The sequence below is a fragment of the Cinclus cinclus genome, chromosome 8 (genome assembly GCF_963662255.1).
Source record: "Cinclus cinclus chromosome 8, bCinCin1.1, whole genome shotgun sequence".
In the NCBI taxonomy this organism is placed as follows: Eukaryota; Metazoa; Chordata; class Aves; order Passeriformes; family Cinclidae; genus Cinclus; species Cinclus cinclus.
The window spans coordinates 16,398,058-16,415,142 of record NC_085053.1 but is presented as its reverse complement, the minus strand read 5'-3'; the positions used below and the strand labels follow the sequence as shown (position 1 = coordinate 16,415,142).

The 17,085-nt window shown below is 38.3% G+C and overlaps 1 protein-coding gene across 1 annotated transcript in view; it reads right to left on the bottom strand.

The window, feature by feature from the left end:
* The window catches only part of COL24A1 (collagen type XXIV alpha 1 chain), a 123,520-nt gene that overhangs the window by 32,730 nt on the left and 73,705 nt on the right, over positions 1–17,085 (bottom strand). Inside the window, exons 25-32 of the mRNA XM_062497419.1 lie at positions 11,631–11,684; positions 10,068–10,121; positions 8,528–8,581; positions 7,723–7,776; positions 2,135–2,188; positions 1,818–1,862; positions 1,658–1,702; positions 541–594 (exon numbers count right to left, since the gene is read on the bottom strand). Of these exons, the coding sequence (XP_062353403.1) occupies positions 541–594; positions 1,658–1,702; positions 1,818–1,862; positions 2,135–2,188; positions 7,723–7,776; positions 8,528–8,581; positions 10,068–10,121; positions 11,631–11,684 (414 nt within the window). The remainder of the gene's footprint in view (positions 1–540; positions 595–1,657; positions 1,703–1,817; positions 1,863–2,134; positions 2,189–7,722; positions 7,777–8,527; positions 8,582–10,067; positions 10,122–11,630; positions 11,685–17,085) is intronic.

Below are 17,085 nucleotides of genomic sequence, written 5' to 3'. Positions count from 1 at the left end.
ATTCTGGGTGATCTTCTATAACAATATTAGCCACATGAAAATGAGCGTGGCTTTGATAGAGTAACAAGAATCCATCCAGCAGAGGAATGTCTGAGGTTTATTACAGCATTCTCTTCTTGAAAATTTAACTTGCCAAATAGATGTGGTCCCTGTGTTCCTGAAAAACAATCCTAATATTTGCTTAAAAAGAACACCAATGAAGTATTGGCACACAGATTTACAAAATACATATCACAGATATCTACCTCAATGTGGTGTAAAGCCACATAATATTGTGGTCCATGTTTTGTTTTCCTCTCTTATATATATTGTGCACCCCTTACTCCAGAGCTTCCCAGCAAGATTAACAGGTCTCCCCATGAACATGTTAGACTAAGTAAGGGAGGCAGACTCCAGCTCTGCAGTTTTGGAACAACTACCCCACAATTCCTACCCAACCACAGCTGGCAATACCAAATCTCAGTAAAATGGAGCTTGAGTTGTCAGGGAGATTGTATAATACATGGAAAATCTTTGAAGCAGGCATAAGGATCAACTTACTGGCTCTCCCATTGGTCCCCTGTCTCCTGCGGTTCCTGGAGGCCCAAGCAAACCCTGGAAGAGTAAAATAAAATAAAATAAATCATTTGAAGTAAGCTCCTTCATATTCTGAGAACATCACCTATTCTCTTGTTTTTGCTGACACAATAACTAACACAAAAACACCCAAGAAATATGTGCAGCCTTTTCTTCTGGTTGACACATCACTGGTTTCTGCAGCAGGGGAGGGAGTCCTGAATAAGTCCTCCCTTAGTTTGTTTTACATACAAATGAACCACCTAAACCACCATTTACCAGTTCCCTGTAATTCTCCTTAGAACCAAGTGCTGCTGTATGTCCAAACTGCCCTACAAGCTGCAGGCAATCAGTGAGGTTCAGAGCACACTTTTCTCTCTGGTCAACCTTTCTCATAGCATTTCTATCCCACACTGTCTTCTAGAAACTGTGGCTGTAGAAGTAATAGATCAGTATCCTGTATCAGTGTCCTTTGCAATAAATTTGCTATTACACATCATTTCAGCCTAATGAGGTTTTGTTTCATTAATTTCTGTGTATATAAATACATCTAAAGTTCTAGTGAATGAAGAGGAAATGAAAACCCCTTGTATCAAAGGTGAGAGGCAATAAGCTCCTAAATCTAAGCAGAAAAGGCAAGAGAAGTATGGTGACAACCAACATTTTGAGTTTCAACTGCAACAAAATCACCACCATTACTGCTTTGTTTTTATTTTTCTGCTTCCCTCTTTTTTGAAAATCCAGTACTATTTGGACTGACTGATAACCTGCTTTGTAAAAAAAGCCTCAAATAGAAGACATTAGATTTCCAATTTAAAAAAAGCACTAAAAGAAGGAATTTTCTCCTATAAGTGATACTCATTTTACACATTCTATGTTTATCCCTGCATTGATAACACACAAAGAATTATTGTTCTTTGTCACTAGGACTTTCATCCTTAAAACATCACTTCTGTCCCTGGTTCTTTGTATGAATAAATGCAAACTGTCAGAGTTTTCCAGCTGTTCTGAAATAAATAAACTTCCTCACACCCAAGTGTCAAACAAAGTATGAGATTTTCTGGATTTTTTTGGTAGAAGTACTATTGAATTTCATACTCACAAGTGCACCCTGATCTCCCCTTTCACCTGGATTTCCAGCTTTACCCTGGTTAAAGAGAAATATCAAAAGACAATGCTGGCTTCAAGTAATTTCCAAACACAGCTCAGAAATCAGAGCTACTGTGTTACAGCTTGCTACAAAGACTGGCTCCAATACTTACAATGAGCCCAGGAACTCCTTTCTTTCCTGGATCACCTCTTTCTCCCTGATAAATAACAAACAATGTGTAAGTTCTACATGCATTTGTTTGATAAGATGCATACAGTTACTGTAAGTTTAAATGCTGGATAACTACAGAAAGTGCAGATTCAGGCTTACATGTGCCCAGAGTACCTGGAAAAGGCAGAAATTTGCAAATCTCTTGGATTAAATGGAGCTCTGTTGTTTCTGCCATGATGGGCTGGGTTTTTTAGTTTGTTTTCTTTTATCTGTTATGGTCTAACTCAGTGTTTTATATAATACTGAGCAAACACTCACCTTAATACCTTCTGTTCCCAGTTCTCCTAGAGGACCATCGACACCTCTTGGCCCCTGAATATTGAACAAATGATTTGGAACACTAATTATGCATTATTTTTGGTTGTCATAAAGGAGACGTTATATAAGCTTTAGGAGAGGGGAAACATTTTCTTGATATGAAAACCAATTTTGATTGTTTTTCAAATGTGAAATAAAGCTTCAAAGAATAAAATAAGTTTCTGGTTTGTTGAATTATGAATTTAAGAAGAAAGATTTTTTGAAAAGTATGTAAACAAAACATTCAGTGTCTCTGTTGGACCCAGATGGCAGGCTGATATTTTCTCCTCTTTTTTTTCATCCACCTTGTACTCGTGCAACAGACATGTACTTAGAGGGATTTAGATGACCCCTGTATGTACAAAGTGCTTGCTTTTGAGAACATTATAAAATGTATATGCAAAAAATTAATCTTGCTAGTAAGACTCTAAAAAAAGCAGATAAAGTTCTTCTACTACTAAACCAGTTTGAGGGAAGATTAGAAGCAATTTATAATTGTGAACTATTGTGCTCTACTGTTAGACTAAAATGTTTTACTAAATTGATTTTTTATGAGCAATAGATGAACAAGTGATGCTGTAACAAACATAATTTATCTTCATAAACATCTTTATAACAAAAGAGGGTGTTATATTATTGTAGCATAATATAGCAAATAACTATTGCCAAAACATTCCGAGTTCTATTATTTAAGAGTGGAAATCTAAATCCATTACTTATAAGCAAATGAAAAATCCTTAAATAGGTCATGAGCAAAATGGAAAATAATATTTTATCCATGCTGATTTAGGAGGTTATTTCCATAATTCTAAAAACCATGACTGTTTAGGTATGGAACATTAAATTAAAACCAGTTAATAACAACTTAAAACTAATGACCACTTGAAAGGAAGAGCTAGATAAGTATCAAGACTGACTCTTTACAGCAGGATGTATTGGGAGGCTAAGACATAACAGCTGTCCTGGTGGCATTTGGGCTGGGCTGGCATCAGAGGGAGTTTCACTACTGTGGCAGTGCCTAGAGGGAAACAATGTCCATTTCTATGGTGAATTTCTGAGTTGTGGAGAGCTTTACATCTTGGGTCATGGTTTATAGTGAAGGGCATCAAATCACGACTGATTTTTAGTCGTAAGACTGTTCTAAATGATAATAATAATAGGGGCTTATAAAATTACTTTGTTGGACACACGTCTGAGTTGATTTAGTTTACTCTCCCTGAAAAAAATATCTGTGACTTCCATATCCCTCTTGAATATTTTGAGAAACAACATACCAGAATTTGTTCTCTCTGACTTGGACTTACTGATCCATATCAAAACCTCTCTTGGAACATGTGGTGAGCACCCATCCATTCTCTGGAGCAAAAGTGAAAATGGCTGACTGGTAACTCAGGAGCAGTGTGCATCCAGAATCAGATAGGCTTTTCTCCTGAAATGAAAACCTCTCCGGAACAGGCCTTTCCTGTGAGCTGGTATATAACTACAACCCTTGGCAAAACCAGAAATATCCCATGAGAATTCATCTGTCATCATTTCAGCACTGCTACTCCTGGCCAGCACCAGGAACATCAAAACCATAGGGAAAGGAAAAAGGGCAGGGAGAGAGAGCTGTATAAAATACTCTGCAGTCTGGGACACAGCTTTTGTGAGGCAATCCTTGGGTTAGTCTGGCCACCTTTTTTGTTTTGATGTAAGCCAGGACTGAGAAATTACAGGCATTTTTTTGGGCTAGAGAGGAAAAGAGGCTACGGAAGATGACACTGATCTGCCATATGGCACTAAATGCAAAAGGTCCCAAACGAAACAATATTGAAAAATGGAAAAAATCCATTACTTCAATGTGCTCAGAGATTAGAAACAAAATGCTAGTGGTGTTTTCAAAGGCGAAGGAGGCATTTTTATAAAAACATTTATATTGGGACTCATGTTAAGATTATGTAATTGGGCAATTCAATTATTGCACTACTTTATAGCATAATTCAAAAGAAAGCTAAATATCCTGATGAAATGAATTTCAGGTTACTGCTCTTCAGTTTTTTTCTGTAGCTGCTGTCTGTAACACACACACAAAATCAGTTGTGATAACAATTCAAGGCAGATTTAGCAGGTTTATTGTGCCCTGATCTGAAAAGTCTCAAAGAACAGGAGGGGAAGGGACAAGAAGAAACTGAGATGGAGTGAGGACAGGCCATTCAGCTGTGGGGGTAGAAGGGACAGAAGCTCAAGGAAGACCCATGGAGGTACCACCTATGGCAACACAAGGAAGGGAGAAATTGAGAGTTTAAAGTTAAGGAATTGCAGGATAGTTTTAGATTTTCTCAGACTCTTTAGATATATGACCTGTCATTTCCCTTTGTGCATTCTTCACAGGACAGACCAGAAGATAGAATCTCAAGATGAAATATTCAAGGAAGAAAAAGAACATGTTTTAATTTCACAGATTTATGTAATAAGGAAATGTCTTTCTAGGTTTTATCTCCTATCATTAAAAATTACCAGATAAATTCTTTCAACACTTCTGACATAACTTTAATCATAAAGAGGAACATAGCTTGCAGTTTGAGAAACAGGGCTGAGAAACAGTGCAGTCAAGAGACTGCACAAGATTCTTAGTCTGTGTTATGCACATTTACACCAAAACCTTTCTGGCATTCACACAGATCTCCACTTCAAAAGAGTTCACCTTGGCAGCCCATGACAACTGATCTAATCACCAATAGTTAAGCAAAAAAGTCGACCATTTGAAACATCAACCTTCTCCTATATAACTTTGAATTGAAAACAAAGTAACAGAAAGCAACAGGATCCTCAGGGCCATGCCAGCCACAGAAAAAAGGGCTGGAATCCAAGGGAAAGGCAATTTAATATCCTGAAAAAAGCACACAATAACATTGCTATAAATAGTGCGGTGTGACTCCTTATTGGCACAGATGAATTGAATTGCACAATTTCTTACTATAGCTAGTACAGAATGAGAGACATACTTGATTTGCCTGCTGTTATTTAAATTAGATTGCAGCAGAGCTGGGGAGTGAGGCTGCCAAACAATTGCTACTACTTTTTCTTTGGCATGGGTACAGCTCTGCTTCTGAAATGGAATATTTTACATTGAAAACTCAATGATGATTACCTGAGAAAAAGTTCATCCAAGAAGGTAAAAAACACAAATTAACTATTTTTTTTTCTTTCTCACCCTGTCTCCCAAATACCAGAAGAGTGAAAATAACACAAACACAAGATACAACTACTTCTCTTTTTTGGTGACATGGAAAAATATTAGAAAACTACATCAATTTAGTCTCACTTCCTTTGAACAATTAAGAGAGATAAACTCATTCAGCTATTGATGCTCCACCAAGCACACTGGATGCTTGTTTCACAGGTGCACACAATTTGCTAAGTTCTGTATTCCCTGTTGTGAGAAATACGAAAGATTCCATTCATTAAAACAAAGCACCGATGTCCTCAGGCAGCTGAGGTTCTTCATACCAGTACAGATACCACTAAACCAGGGACAACCCTACTGGCTGCTAGAGACATAAGTTGCTGCTGCCTGACCCCAAATTTACAGCAGTCCACTCTGCCACTTATCCACATTTTCAAGTCAAAATTTCAAGATCTGCATTCCAGGAAAGTAAGAGCAAAAAAAAATTACTTCTTTTGAGCTTTAAAAAGCCAAATGCCAATCTGAAGAATACTAAATGCTAAGAATTTTAGCACCTGTTGGGAATTCTGCTAGTTCTCACTTCTGAAATGAACCTAATGATACAGACAGAATCTCTTCTTCTCAAACTAGGAGCTCCAGTTGTATTAGTTCAAGATTATGGTATGAACTGACATTGTAGTTTACTTCGCACATTGGCAAGCAAAGGCAACAAATGATCATGGCAATAAATGATCAAAGACAACAATGACTTCATGGCTGCTTACACTGCCAGGCTTCCAGACTAATGTATTTCTTCCCTCTGGTCATGGAAAGAAATTTTTTCTCCTATATATTGATACTCTCACCCTCAGTGTCATTCTGCCATTGAAGTATCTGCAAAATGGCACTCTCCCCCTATGTTATCATGAGTTTAACACTAAAAAATAAAGTGTAATACACCTCCCATGTGATTCTAGCCAAGTGCATCGAGTCTCAAGCATGATCTGAGGAAGCCCTGTGTTAGTGCTGTGTTCAGTGAAATCCCCCAAGAGTGAGATACTCCATAGACTTCTAGACAGCCTGCCTTCAGCTGGCCAGAGCTCCGGGGTGTACTGGACACTGAACAGCTGCATACTCTCAGACAGAAGTAAGCTGCTGGGTAATCTGGGATGCTAAACTTGCTGAAAGGTCCAGAATTTATGAGGTGAAGGAATTACATTCTGTGACAGTAGACAAGTAGAGGGTCAGTGATTCTAAGACTTCCCACAGATTCCAGCTGTGAAGGCAGGATACATTCTTATTTCCATACACAAGGAAGGGAAATTTCCATATGCTTCCATTTAACTTCTGTATCTGACTGTGGTATGCATTTTCTGAGGCCTTGCACACAGAGCCCAGGGCTCTGACACTTCTCTTTCTGAATACACTGATGACAAACCCCAGGTTCCAGGGCACCGCAGACATTTTCCTTATGTGAGAGTCCACTTTTGGTCTGATATTTTGATCTTGAGAGCAGACAAAATTCTCAGTGGAATCAGTGTGAGTTTGTTCTCAGAGCCTGAGGACCTGGGTCTGTTCTGAGACCCTCTTTTTATGAGACATTGCCAGTCATAGAGGTAGAGGCAAAGGTATAAACAATTCCAAAATGGAGTTTTTGAAATGGGACTTTCACAGAGCTTGGATATTTGGGATTTATTTTCAGTGATCTTTAATTATAAGCACTGTACTCCATGATGTGCTGCTCAAATCATACAGACATACTTATCAGGAATAAATGGAGCTGTGAAGACACACTGGTCTAGCCACTGGTATGAACTGTACAAGTCTCTTAGGAATCCTGGATATGCTGTCCAGCTAGTGGGTAAGGTGAGAGACACTTCACTAATGTGGGCTTTGGATAAGTGTTTTAAACACAGTGAAAAATGGTTTTCATTTCCCTGATAAAATGAAATGGAAATGACAATCTAACAAGCGGAGGCGCAAGACTCCAGCACGCAGTATCTTCTGATTACACTTATTCCTCTCTCAAAACTGTGTTTGACAGATTTTGATTGTATTTCCAAAGAACTAAATGCAAGTAAAGAAAGTAGTCCTTAAAACATTGAAATACTCCAGTGGTAGTCATAAATGACAATTTCTGCATGTTTACGTGTACAGAAAACAGTCAAGAGGACATCTTGCTTCTGGTTGCTCTCAGCTGAAACCAATGCAAAGCCCATTTCACTGTGAGGAAAAATGAAGATTCATATTGTTTCCTACATGGGGATACATGTATAATCGATCTGATATCAATACAAACAAGCTGAGTCCAGAGGACAAAGGAAGCAGCTGCAAATGGGTTATATTTCAGATTTGTATTTGCAACACACTGCTCTAAATAACAAGAAGGAGCAATAGTACTTACCCTTCTTCCCTTAGGTCCCTGTGGCCCTGATGGTCCTCGTGCCCCTGAAGGTCCCTACATGTCAAACAAACTTATTATTCATTGTCTTCTAAACATGGATTCCTGAAAATCACAAGGCTTATGCACTTTGACCAACAACCAATGCAAGAAATGCAAATCAATCGCTTTCACTCACGGTTCAAATTCAATTAGTTGTGTTTGTACAATTTATGTAGAAAAATCCAATTAACAGACTCTATGCAACATTATTTTTACGAAACACTGATGTGACTGTTGGATAGATTACTTGTCTATTACCCCAAAATTTTTAAAAAATACTTGTATTTCAGCAGAATTACTTTAAAAAAAGCATGAATATTCTCTAATAAAAGGTTCAGTTTTTATCTGTATTGACAACCCATGGTAGACAAATTCTAACCATTATTCACAGCAGATTAGAATATAATTTCTTATTTATTAACAATGAAACTAAACATATAACAAATATATTTAAACTATATAAGGCACCAATGAATTTTTAAAATATTATGCAATTATTAGCCATCCTTGCAACATTCTATTTCCCTACTTATCTCAACTGAGTGATTTTTAAATAGATGAGTAAATCATATAATTACTTTTCCTGTCTCTCACGGATCATCCTGGCAAAGAGCAAGTGAACAAATTCTGTTTGGATGGGTACATTTTCTTGACAGTTTTACAGATTGCAATACAAACTAGAAACCATCCTTAGCTTCAGCAAAGCAAAAAGACAATTTGAAAATAGTTCATTTTTTGTCAAACCAAAGCACCCCTCTATACCTACAGGTAATCCTTGTGGCCCCACAGGTCCAGGGCCTCCTGGAGGTCCTGGATAGCCCTAGAATTAAAATAAACATAGAAAAGACAGAACAGCTTTATCAAAACTGTTATTATAGCAACAGTAATAAATCCAGTTACTTACCTGAATAACTGGAGGTAGGTTAATAAAATATTTAATTTTTGTTTAAAAAACTAAATGTGTAATTGGATATAGCCTAGTAACCATTAAAGCAGCCTAGGAAGCTTTCCCACACAGGCAGTAGCTGATAGGGATGTACTGAAACAAAAGATGCTGAGTTCTAAATGAATTTCCAACTCCTCTTGGGAATCCCGTGACAGTGGGAAGAGAAAGAGGACACATCCTGGTGTGGGTAGACCTGGCCAAGGCCAAATGCCAAGAACAACTCTTGTCTGAGGACTGCAATGACTTAATACTGGGAAAGGTGCCCTCTGCTATGACTTCAGTGGATTTACCTATGACAATAAGCATTAATAACAGTCCAAGAAAATTAGTTGATAAGACTGGATAGTATATTAATAAATCCTTGTTTATTAATCTCCCTAATAAGAATTTTTTCCTGGATGAAAAGCAGCTGGTTGAAGGTAAATTTAGATTAGAGGGATTTAATGAAGGACAGAAAACTTAAAAAAAAATCACTGGCTCTGCATGGATCATTTAGTTGGTCTGCAACCCCAGAATACTTGACCTCTTCCTTGCTCTTTGGATGCCCAAAGAAAAATTAGTGCAAATACATAATATCCTCATCCATGGCAGAACACCACCCACTGCACCACTTCTGGGCCCACATCTGCAGTTTCTGTGTAATGCCATGGAGATTTCAGCCCTGCCAACCCCACCAGTGCCAGCAGGATGCAGCAGGATGCAGCACCTACTACGTTACACATTAACCCCCTGTCATCTCCTTGCAGCTAAACCTTTAAGTGCTCTCTGTACACTCTGGAGCTTCCACAGCACTTGCAAACAAACACACAACCAAGCCTTGAGCAGGTTTTCTAGAGAACCTCAACAAGAACATGGCCGTGGGCTCATGTGTACAGTCTGTCACTTCTGTACCCAGCACACTTCCATGGCCTCTGGGCTGCATGAAGTGCTGTGTCCTGCTTTAGGACAAGTGGTGCTGTCAGAAGCCAGTCCTCCCACAAGAGTGGTACCAGGAGCTGTTTGGGAAGTGCTGGGAAGTAGAGTTAGAAGCGATGCTTGTTACTAGTCTATCTACTGGAATAACCTGGGTTTCCCCAGTTTACACAGGAAATGGTTATTTACTTTCCCTCCTTTTAATTTATTAAGGCTGCTTAGAATAATTTCTCAAAAATGCAGTTTCTCTGCTGTTTTAGTCAGCAAATCACTTTGCAATATTACTGCTACAGAGGGGATAAAGTTATACTGTAGGAATTATGCATCATAAATACTACTCCCCCATAAGGTCTGCACAGCCACATGGATGAGAACTTATTCCTGTTTTGGAGACTGTATTGCCTTTATAAGTAACATAATTGTGGATTCTATATTGCTTGTAACTTACCATGACACCTTTTTCTCCAGGAGGACCTACAGGTCCTGGACTGCCTCGCTCTCCCTTCAAGAAAAAACAGGGCAGAGATCCTTTTTAATTTTTTTCTTTTCCCTTTCTGCATTCCTTCCTCCTACAAGTCTACCCATCTTTTGAAAAAAATGATAAAACTGAGTTTCTCTGTCTTCTCTTTTCCTAGAAGACTGAATGAGAGGTTTGACTACATCAGTCTGAGAACTGCTGCTAGAAGATCTGTTTTCTCTCTGTTGGGTGCATCATATTTATAGTATGTGCTTTAATCCATAAAATTCAGGACAACAAACAAAGAAAAAAGAAAATTTTGTTTCTCTCTTCCTCTTTTCTTCAGTATGTGTTAGGAAAGCACAGATCTAAAAGGAAAGCCAGCCCTTCAACAGCTGCTGAAGCAACAGTAGGGGAAGGAGGAAGATTCTCTTTCTGGTCTTCCATGACTTTTCACCTTTTATTCATGCCACATCCAGCCCAAATATCAGACTTAGCTGTAGATTATCCTCAGCAGATGGCACTTTTATTGCAAATAGTGCACGTGAAATAATAATAACTATATTACATACTGTAATTATGCTGGAAACACGCTTGTCATTTAAATCCCCATAGCATGTTTACCTTGCACTACTGAATCCTTAAGAAAGGAAGAAAATAAATTCTACAGAAACAGCATAGCAGTGACAATTATTGCACCACTAAGAAGCTTCCTTCCATTTGCTGATGATAAATTTAATTAGTCTTTTACCACCTTTCCCCTCCTAGCTAAACTAGCAGTAGTATCACAAAGTAATCTTTGTTGGAACAAATGTAATTATGAAGAACAGAAATCCTTTGACATGAAATTTTGAGATGATGATATGACTAAAACCATATGAGAATTTTCTAAATCTAAAGCAGGGCTTTCCACTGATGTATTTCCTTTCACAGATTATATAAATTAAAATCAGATTTTAATGGAATTCCTAATAGTCAATTAAGACTTTCCCAATAAAATATCTAAATAACAGAAACCAGGTGTCTAGTGACATGCAGTCCAGTAATAGTTTCCTGTTTTACAGTTTTAAAATACTTCCCCTAAATAAAACCATGTCAAATACACTTAAGCTATTTATACTGTTCTAGTCATGTTGAGTCTGCCAAACTTTGCTTTCACAAACACAACTGTTACTGCACACCAGACAAAACTCAGTCTTGTCTTTTTTATTCAGTTAATGTATACAGCCAAGTTTTACCTTTCTACTTTTGTCTTCATTATGTAGTAGTGAAAAACCAGTGAGTACTCTATAAAACAAGTAATTTATGCCAGCAGTAAAGTGATATAAGTAAGGTATCAAATCTCTCAAGTCTAAATGAACTGCGAAGTAAAATCAAGGATATCAGATACATACCTCAAATAAGAACATTTGGATTAGCAGTTATTACAACGCCATGCTCTGAAATAGCTACAGGAATATTAGCTCTGACAGTGGTCAGGAAATGATCTCTCACCAGTACTTTATCACCCCAATGGTTTTCAAAGCTGCTGAGTGGTCAGGTACATTATTATACCTTTTCACCAAGGCTTCCTGATGGCCCAGCTTCTCCAGGTAAGCCAGCTGATCCCTGTATAAATGAAAGCAGACTTTTACTTGCATGATGTCTATACTAGTTCATGGTCAGCAGCTCTCCAGAAACAGGGCCCATTTCTTCAGCCCAGATAAAGAACCCCAAGTCTGCCTAAGTGCACCTGTGGGGAAGTGAGGGGTGCATGAGTTAACCTGGCCCCCAGTCCAGGCAGAGGGACCCCTGCTCCTCAGCACACCAACTGCAAATAGCTACTGCCAGAAGGGAAATGGCAGTCATGTCATCACAGTACTACCCTACCAACTTAGATCTGTCACTGAGCTCAACCCGGCAGTGCTGAAAGCTTTACAAACATACAAATAAAGGTGATAATTTCTCTGCTAGTGCTTCAGTCTGACCACAAATTTCAAAGGGAATAAATTCAGTGGAACAAAGTAAAGTGCAGTCAAAACAAAAATTATATTGGATCAGGCATTGTCAGAATTTTCCCTTCAAAAGTAGTAGCCCCAAATGCCTTTGAAGTCAGAGGATCAGAGCCTTTCAGGCATTCAAAAAATGAAATAATTCTCTCCTGAGGCTCTCTCACAAATTTCCACTGGATAGAACAAGTACAACCATATGGGATGAGACACGTGAGTGGCAGTACTTTGAAAAATCTTATTCCCAGTGCTTACAATACCTACTTTATTATGAAACCTAAAAGAAAAAGAAATTATAGCACAAGGTTCTAATTGAGAAAAACATGACACGTTGAGGTTGAAGCAAAAGCACTAAGTGTCCAGGGTACATTCCATGACTGCTCTTGGAACATGGCAGAAATGTGGAAGCTCCCAGTAGTGATATAATACATGACTGTACAATGTCTGTAACACTTTAAAAAGGAAAAAAAAAAAGTGTTATGACAATTCACACATTGGCATTGCCATCTTTATGTGTGTAGGAAGAAACTAGTATTAGTAGCACTACACTAGCATTGAAGTGCAATTAAAAAAAAAAGACACTACATTAAAAAAGGAAAAATGCAGCCTTTATCTGTATAATTTGAATACAGTTCAGCCTCAAGTACTTTAAAAGAACAGGTGCAAATTAAGTAGAGATTTTATGATTACTTGTTCTCTTAGACTGCTGGCAACACTGGAAATCCCACAGTTTAAACATGGCAAGGAGCCAGTGATACAGCTACCTTTGAGGCTTACAATACTAGCACAAATTACTTTATGGAAGGAACTTAAGAGATAAGCAGGCATCTCTATGGCCACTGGACTAATATATCACGTGTGGGAACCTGTGTATTATATGTCAGAACTGAGATGTCTCTTGCCTTGGCAGCAGCCAAAGATATTGGCACTGGGGCAATGGCCCAGACGTCACTGGCAGCAAGGAGGGACTTTTGTGCTGAACTCTGAGAGCAAGAGGTCCCAGTCAGAGCCAAGAACAGACCTCAGTACCAGGCAGAAATCTGTGAGACAAACAATTACCCTGTACTCTTGCTTATCAAGTAAGAGGTGGTGGAGGTACAGTTCCAAAATGTTAAAGACTAATCACTTTGATTCCCTTATTCCAGAAAGAGCAGAAGACATAATTAGAGCCAAGGTGAAACTCAGACCTATTCTCTTCCCACAGAGACACTCCTGATGTCCCACCCAGTGCCACACTGTTTACAGGACTGAAGATGCTGATCAGAAACTGGGGAGCAGTGCCTTGCCCCAGCAATGAACTATTTAATATACAGCCTCTGATCAAGTTCTCTTTTCAACTCAGAAGTACTGCCTTACCAACTTGGCTGCTCGGGGCTGAAAGAGCAGGAATGACCAGGAAGCAGTGATTCTGAATATGCTCTTGTAGTCCCTAGTACATTAGGGCAAGCCTATGGTACCCTCCAGAGCAGAGACAGAAGCTGACTATTAAATAGAAAGTTTCCTATAGGTTGGCTATTCCTCAAAAGTAGTTAAGAGAATTTACAGCAAAAACACTATGAAGGTTGATACAAAAGATGTAAAAGAACCTTGGCATACCTGGAATTGGATATCTATGGAAAGCAAAACAATAGTCGAGATGACTAGAAGTGAAGCCAGTGAAATGCCAAAAGCAACAGGGACTTCAGAAAGTATGAAGGGAAAGAAATTCATGAGAGGTTAACCAGATGTTCTTCTACACCTCTATTCAAAACAGAGGTCAAGTATCTGAGACTGAGAAAATCCTGGGTCTGCTGTGCACACAGGTGAGAGAACAAAAAAACTCACTGTGGAATGTAATTTTGAATTTTCAAACAATTAATAGCATTGAGTGAAAAGAAAGCATAAAGAGCAAAACATTTTGTTCTGTCAATATATTAGCCATAAAGTGATGTTTTCCCTACATGATTCCCTACGTAATTTCTGTAAACTCATGTGGCTCTTAAAATCCCAGATTTGGACTTGCTAAAGCTTGTTAAAGACTGGCTACTAGGACTGGATTGAGGTTTCAACTATCTCTCCATCTTATGTAAGAAAATTAATACAGTCCAAAGCAGATCTGTTGATCTTCCAGCATCCCCTTCAATCCTCTGGGGAGCACTGGTGGATTCCAAATATAAAATTGAATGTATTAGAAAACAAAAAAGTGAAGCAAAAATCCTGAAGTGATTAAAAAAAGAAATCAGCAAGTTATTAAAAGAATAGTAATCAACTTTCATTTACAAGGACTCAGGTAAAAGTCTCCAGTGACAATAATAGCATAATAACAGCATTTTAGAAACCTTCTTGACAGAAGCATTTTGTGGAAAATTAATCAGAGACCAGATCTCAAAACTTACACATGCCTGAGAAAGACAAAAACATCTTGCCAGGGCATATGCTCTATGTTAGAAACGGGACTGTAGTTAAATAATTGAAAACACATTGTACACTTAATGCAACCCCAAGTATGGAGCAAGCTATTGAAAAAACTGGTAGTAAGATATGAATGTACAGTTGGTTCCAAACATTTCCATGGCAGCAGTTACCTGCCAGGCTGTACTTTAATGTGTTCTTCTGTGATTATTGAAAATTTTCCAATCCAGTGCTATTTCATTTACAGTTCAGCATTCTCAAATATTTTTATTCAACATTAATTTAATGAGATGACATAATAAATTTAAAATGCTATCTTTTTTTCTATTAATTTTCTGTCTGTTGAGAAAGTTACTTGGTAACCAATGAGAGGTGATAATCTGATTGAAAATCTGATTTGCTACAGCCAATGAAGGAAGTGAATAAGAGCAGAGATGCACTGTATTTGCATCTTGCAGCTGATACGCACTCAATTATTTAAAAGACCCAAAAATTCTACTATAAAATTTGAAAGGCAAAAGGTACTGGCACTAATCACTCAACCTTCAACAGTTTTAAGGAAGAAATAAATGGATTAAGTTTTGCTTCAGTAGCACCAGTGTAAAGTAGGGTAATTCAGTTTGATAGCACTGTAGAGGAATGCTTGCACTTAGGGGAAGCTGCCTGGCAAAGTGGGGCAAGATGTGCTCACTGACAAAACCTTGGGAGCTAATCTGCAGGTAACACCATGTGCAGGTACTATTCCTCTAGCTGTAACCAAATGATAAAAGAGAACCACTAGTGAAAAATCCTTCAAGAGAAATGATCATCAGCTTGATAAAGCTGACCTCTAGATGCTGTAACCTCCTTCTCCATTCCTCTCAGCAGGAATGCCAGGTCACATAGGGTAAAAACAGTACAACCTAAGACTTAGAATTATCTTTATTACCATTCGCTGTTAAGTCCTCCAAAGAATTTACAATAATCTCTATCCAACTGCTTTTTGAAAGCAGCTAAAGCAGTTCCTTCTAGGAAGCCCTTGCCAATGTCCCACGCATGCACCAGACTCCAAAAAAGAAAGGCTTTCCTCAACTGACTTATCTTTTGGACTATGGTTTAAAATTCTCTTTTTCATATCCCTAAAGCGCAGACTTTTAGGATAATTCAACTACCTCTATTGAGCATCCTGAACACATCAGTTAAAGTTCACTTAATCTTTTCTTCAGGCAAAAGGAATTGCAGCTTCCATTCTCCCTGAATGGTGCCTAATCCAGCTAATTTTTACCTCTCTAAAGATGTGGTAATTGTTTTACGGTAATTCTTCCCAAAAACAGCTCAGCTACAAGGCACATGGCCTGACTGCAGTATCTTTTTGCCATTCACAGACTCCTGCAGAATGACTATTTACAGTCTGCTCTGGAGTTGCCATCGATAGCCTGAATGTCACTGGTTTTCCTTTGCTGCTTTGTAAGGTTATTTTTTCATGGCAAAACACTTTTTACTTCAGCTTGGTTTCCTTCTGTTTAAAAACTATGTGCAAACAGAGAAATTTGCTGACATGTAATTTCTGAAGATTATTTTTCTAGTATTTGTGTTCATGAACTCTGCCTTTTGACACCAGTTACCCATACTACAGCTGACAGTTCTACCCTTGCACTCTGCCTTAATGTGTGCATAAATGCCAAGGATTTCTAATTCGTAAGTGTACAGGCTGAATTTCTTTAACAGAGGAGGCAAGGAAAAATAGGAATTAATTTGCACTTAGTCATTCAGAGTGGTGCAGCCTAGGTAAACACTAGCATTATCAAGCAGTAAAACCATCCTGGAAAACATCTGTTTCAAGTTCAGATGAGTTCTGAATAATTCAATAAATAATTTTCTTAAATTATCCCTGACATTTTAACAAACAGATAATTTGCATGAGATGCTTGAAGTGAGTTTCAAATATTTGCTCTCCATTACTGAACAGCTTCTTATCCAAACATAAAAAAATCCAGTTCCACATGTCAGCAAAGTCAGATTTTCCTTCCCCAAAATGTAAGAAGAATTTTCTCGGTAGCTGAAGGGGCTGTTTCTTTTGGCATAGCTTCCAAAAGGTTTTGTCTCATCAGCAGTGTACATTTGCTATGTCTGCTGTTTCTTGCTTCTCACTATCTTAACCAATCCCTCTTCAATTGGACCTGATGGTCCTGCAGTTACCCAAATATCCTGCAGCAAGGAGCAGCTGGAATCCACCACAAGCCAGGGCTCTGCTGAACCAAGCAGCCCCACCTGAATCTGCCTCCTTTCCCCTTTACACAAACACAACATAGGCTGTAGCCAGAAAAACACTTTTTGTTGTAGACTTGGTTAAGGAATAGTGTCTGAAGTCTGGCTTTAAGCACATTCCTCATCTACTCTTAAACGTGTGTCATTTAATCTTACAAGCACAGTGAACATTTTATAAATTTAGCCTACTCTGTTTCCACAGTGGACAACCATCCAGAAATATTTTGGTAGAAATGCTCTCTGAAGAATCAGCAGCTTCATGTGACTGAAGAAATGTTGGCTACTGTGGCTTCTAGCCTATCGACAGGGCTCTATTTCAGCACATATTCCACCTTACTAGGCTGAAAAACCAAGTGTTATAGTCCAGCCTCCTGCTGTTGAAA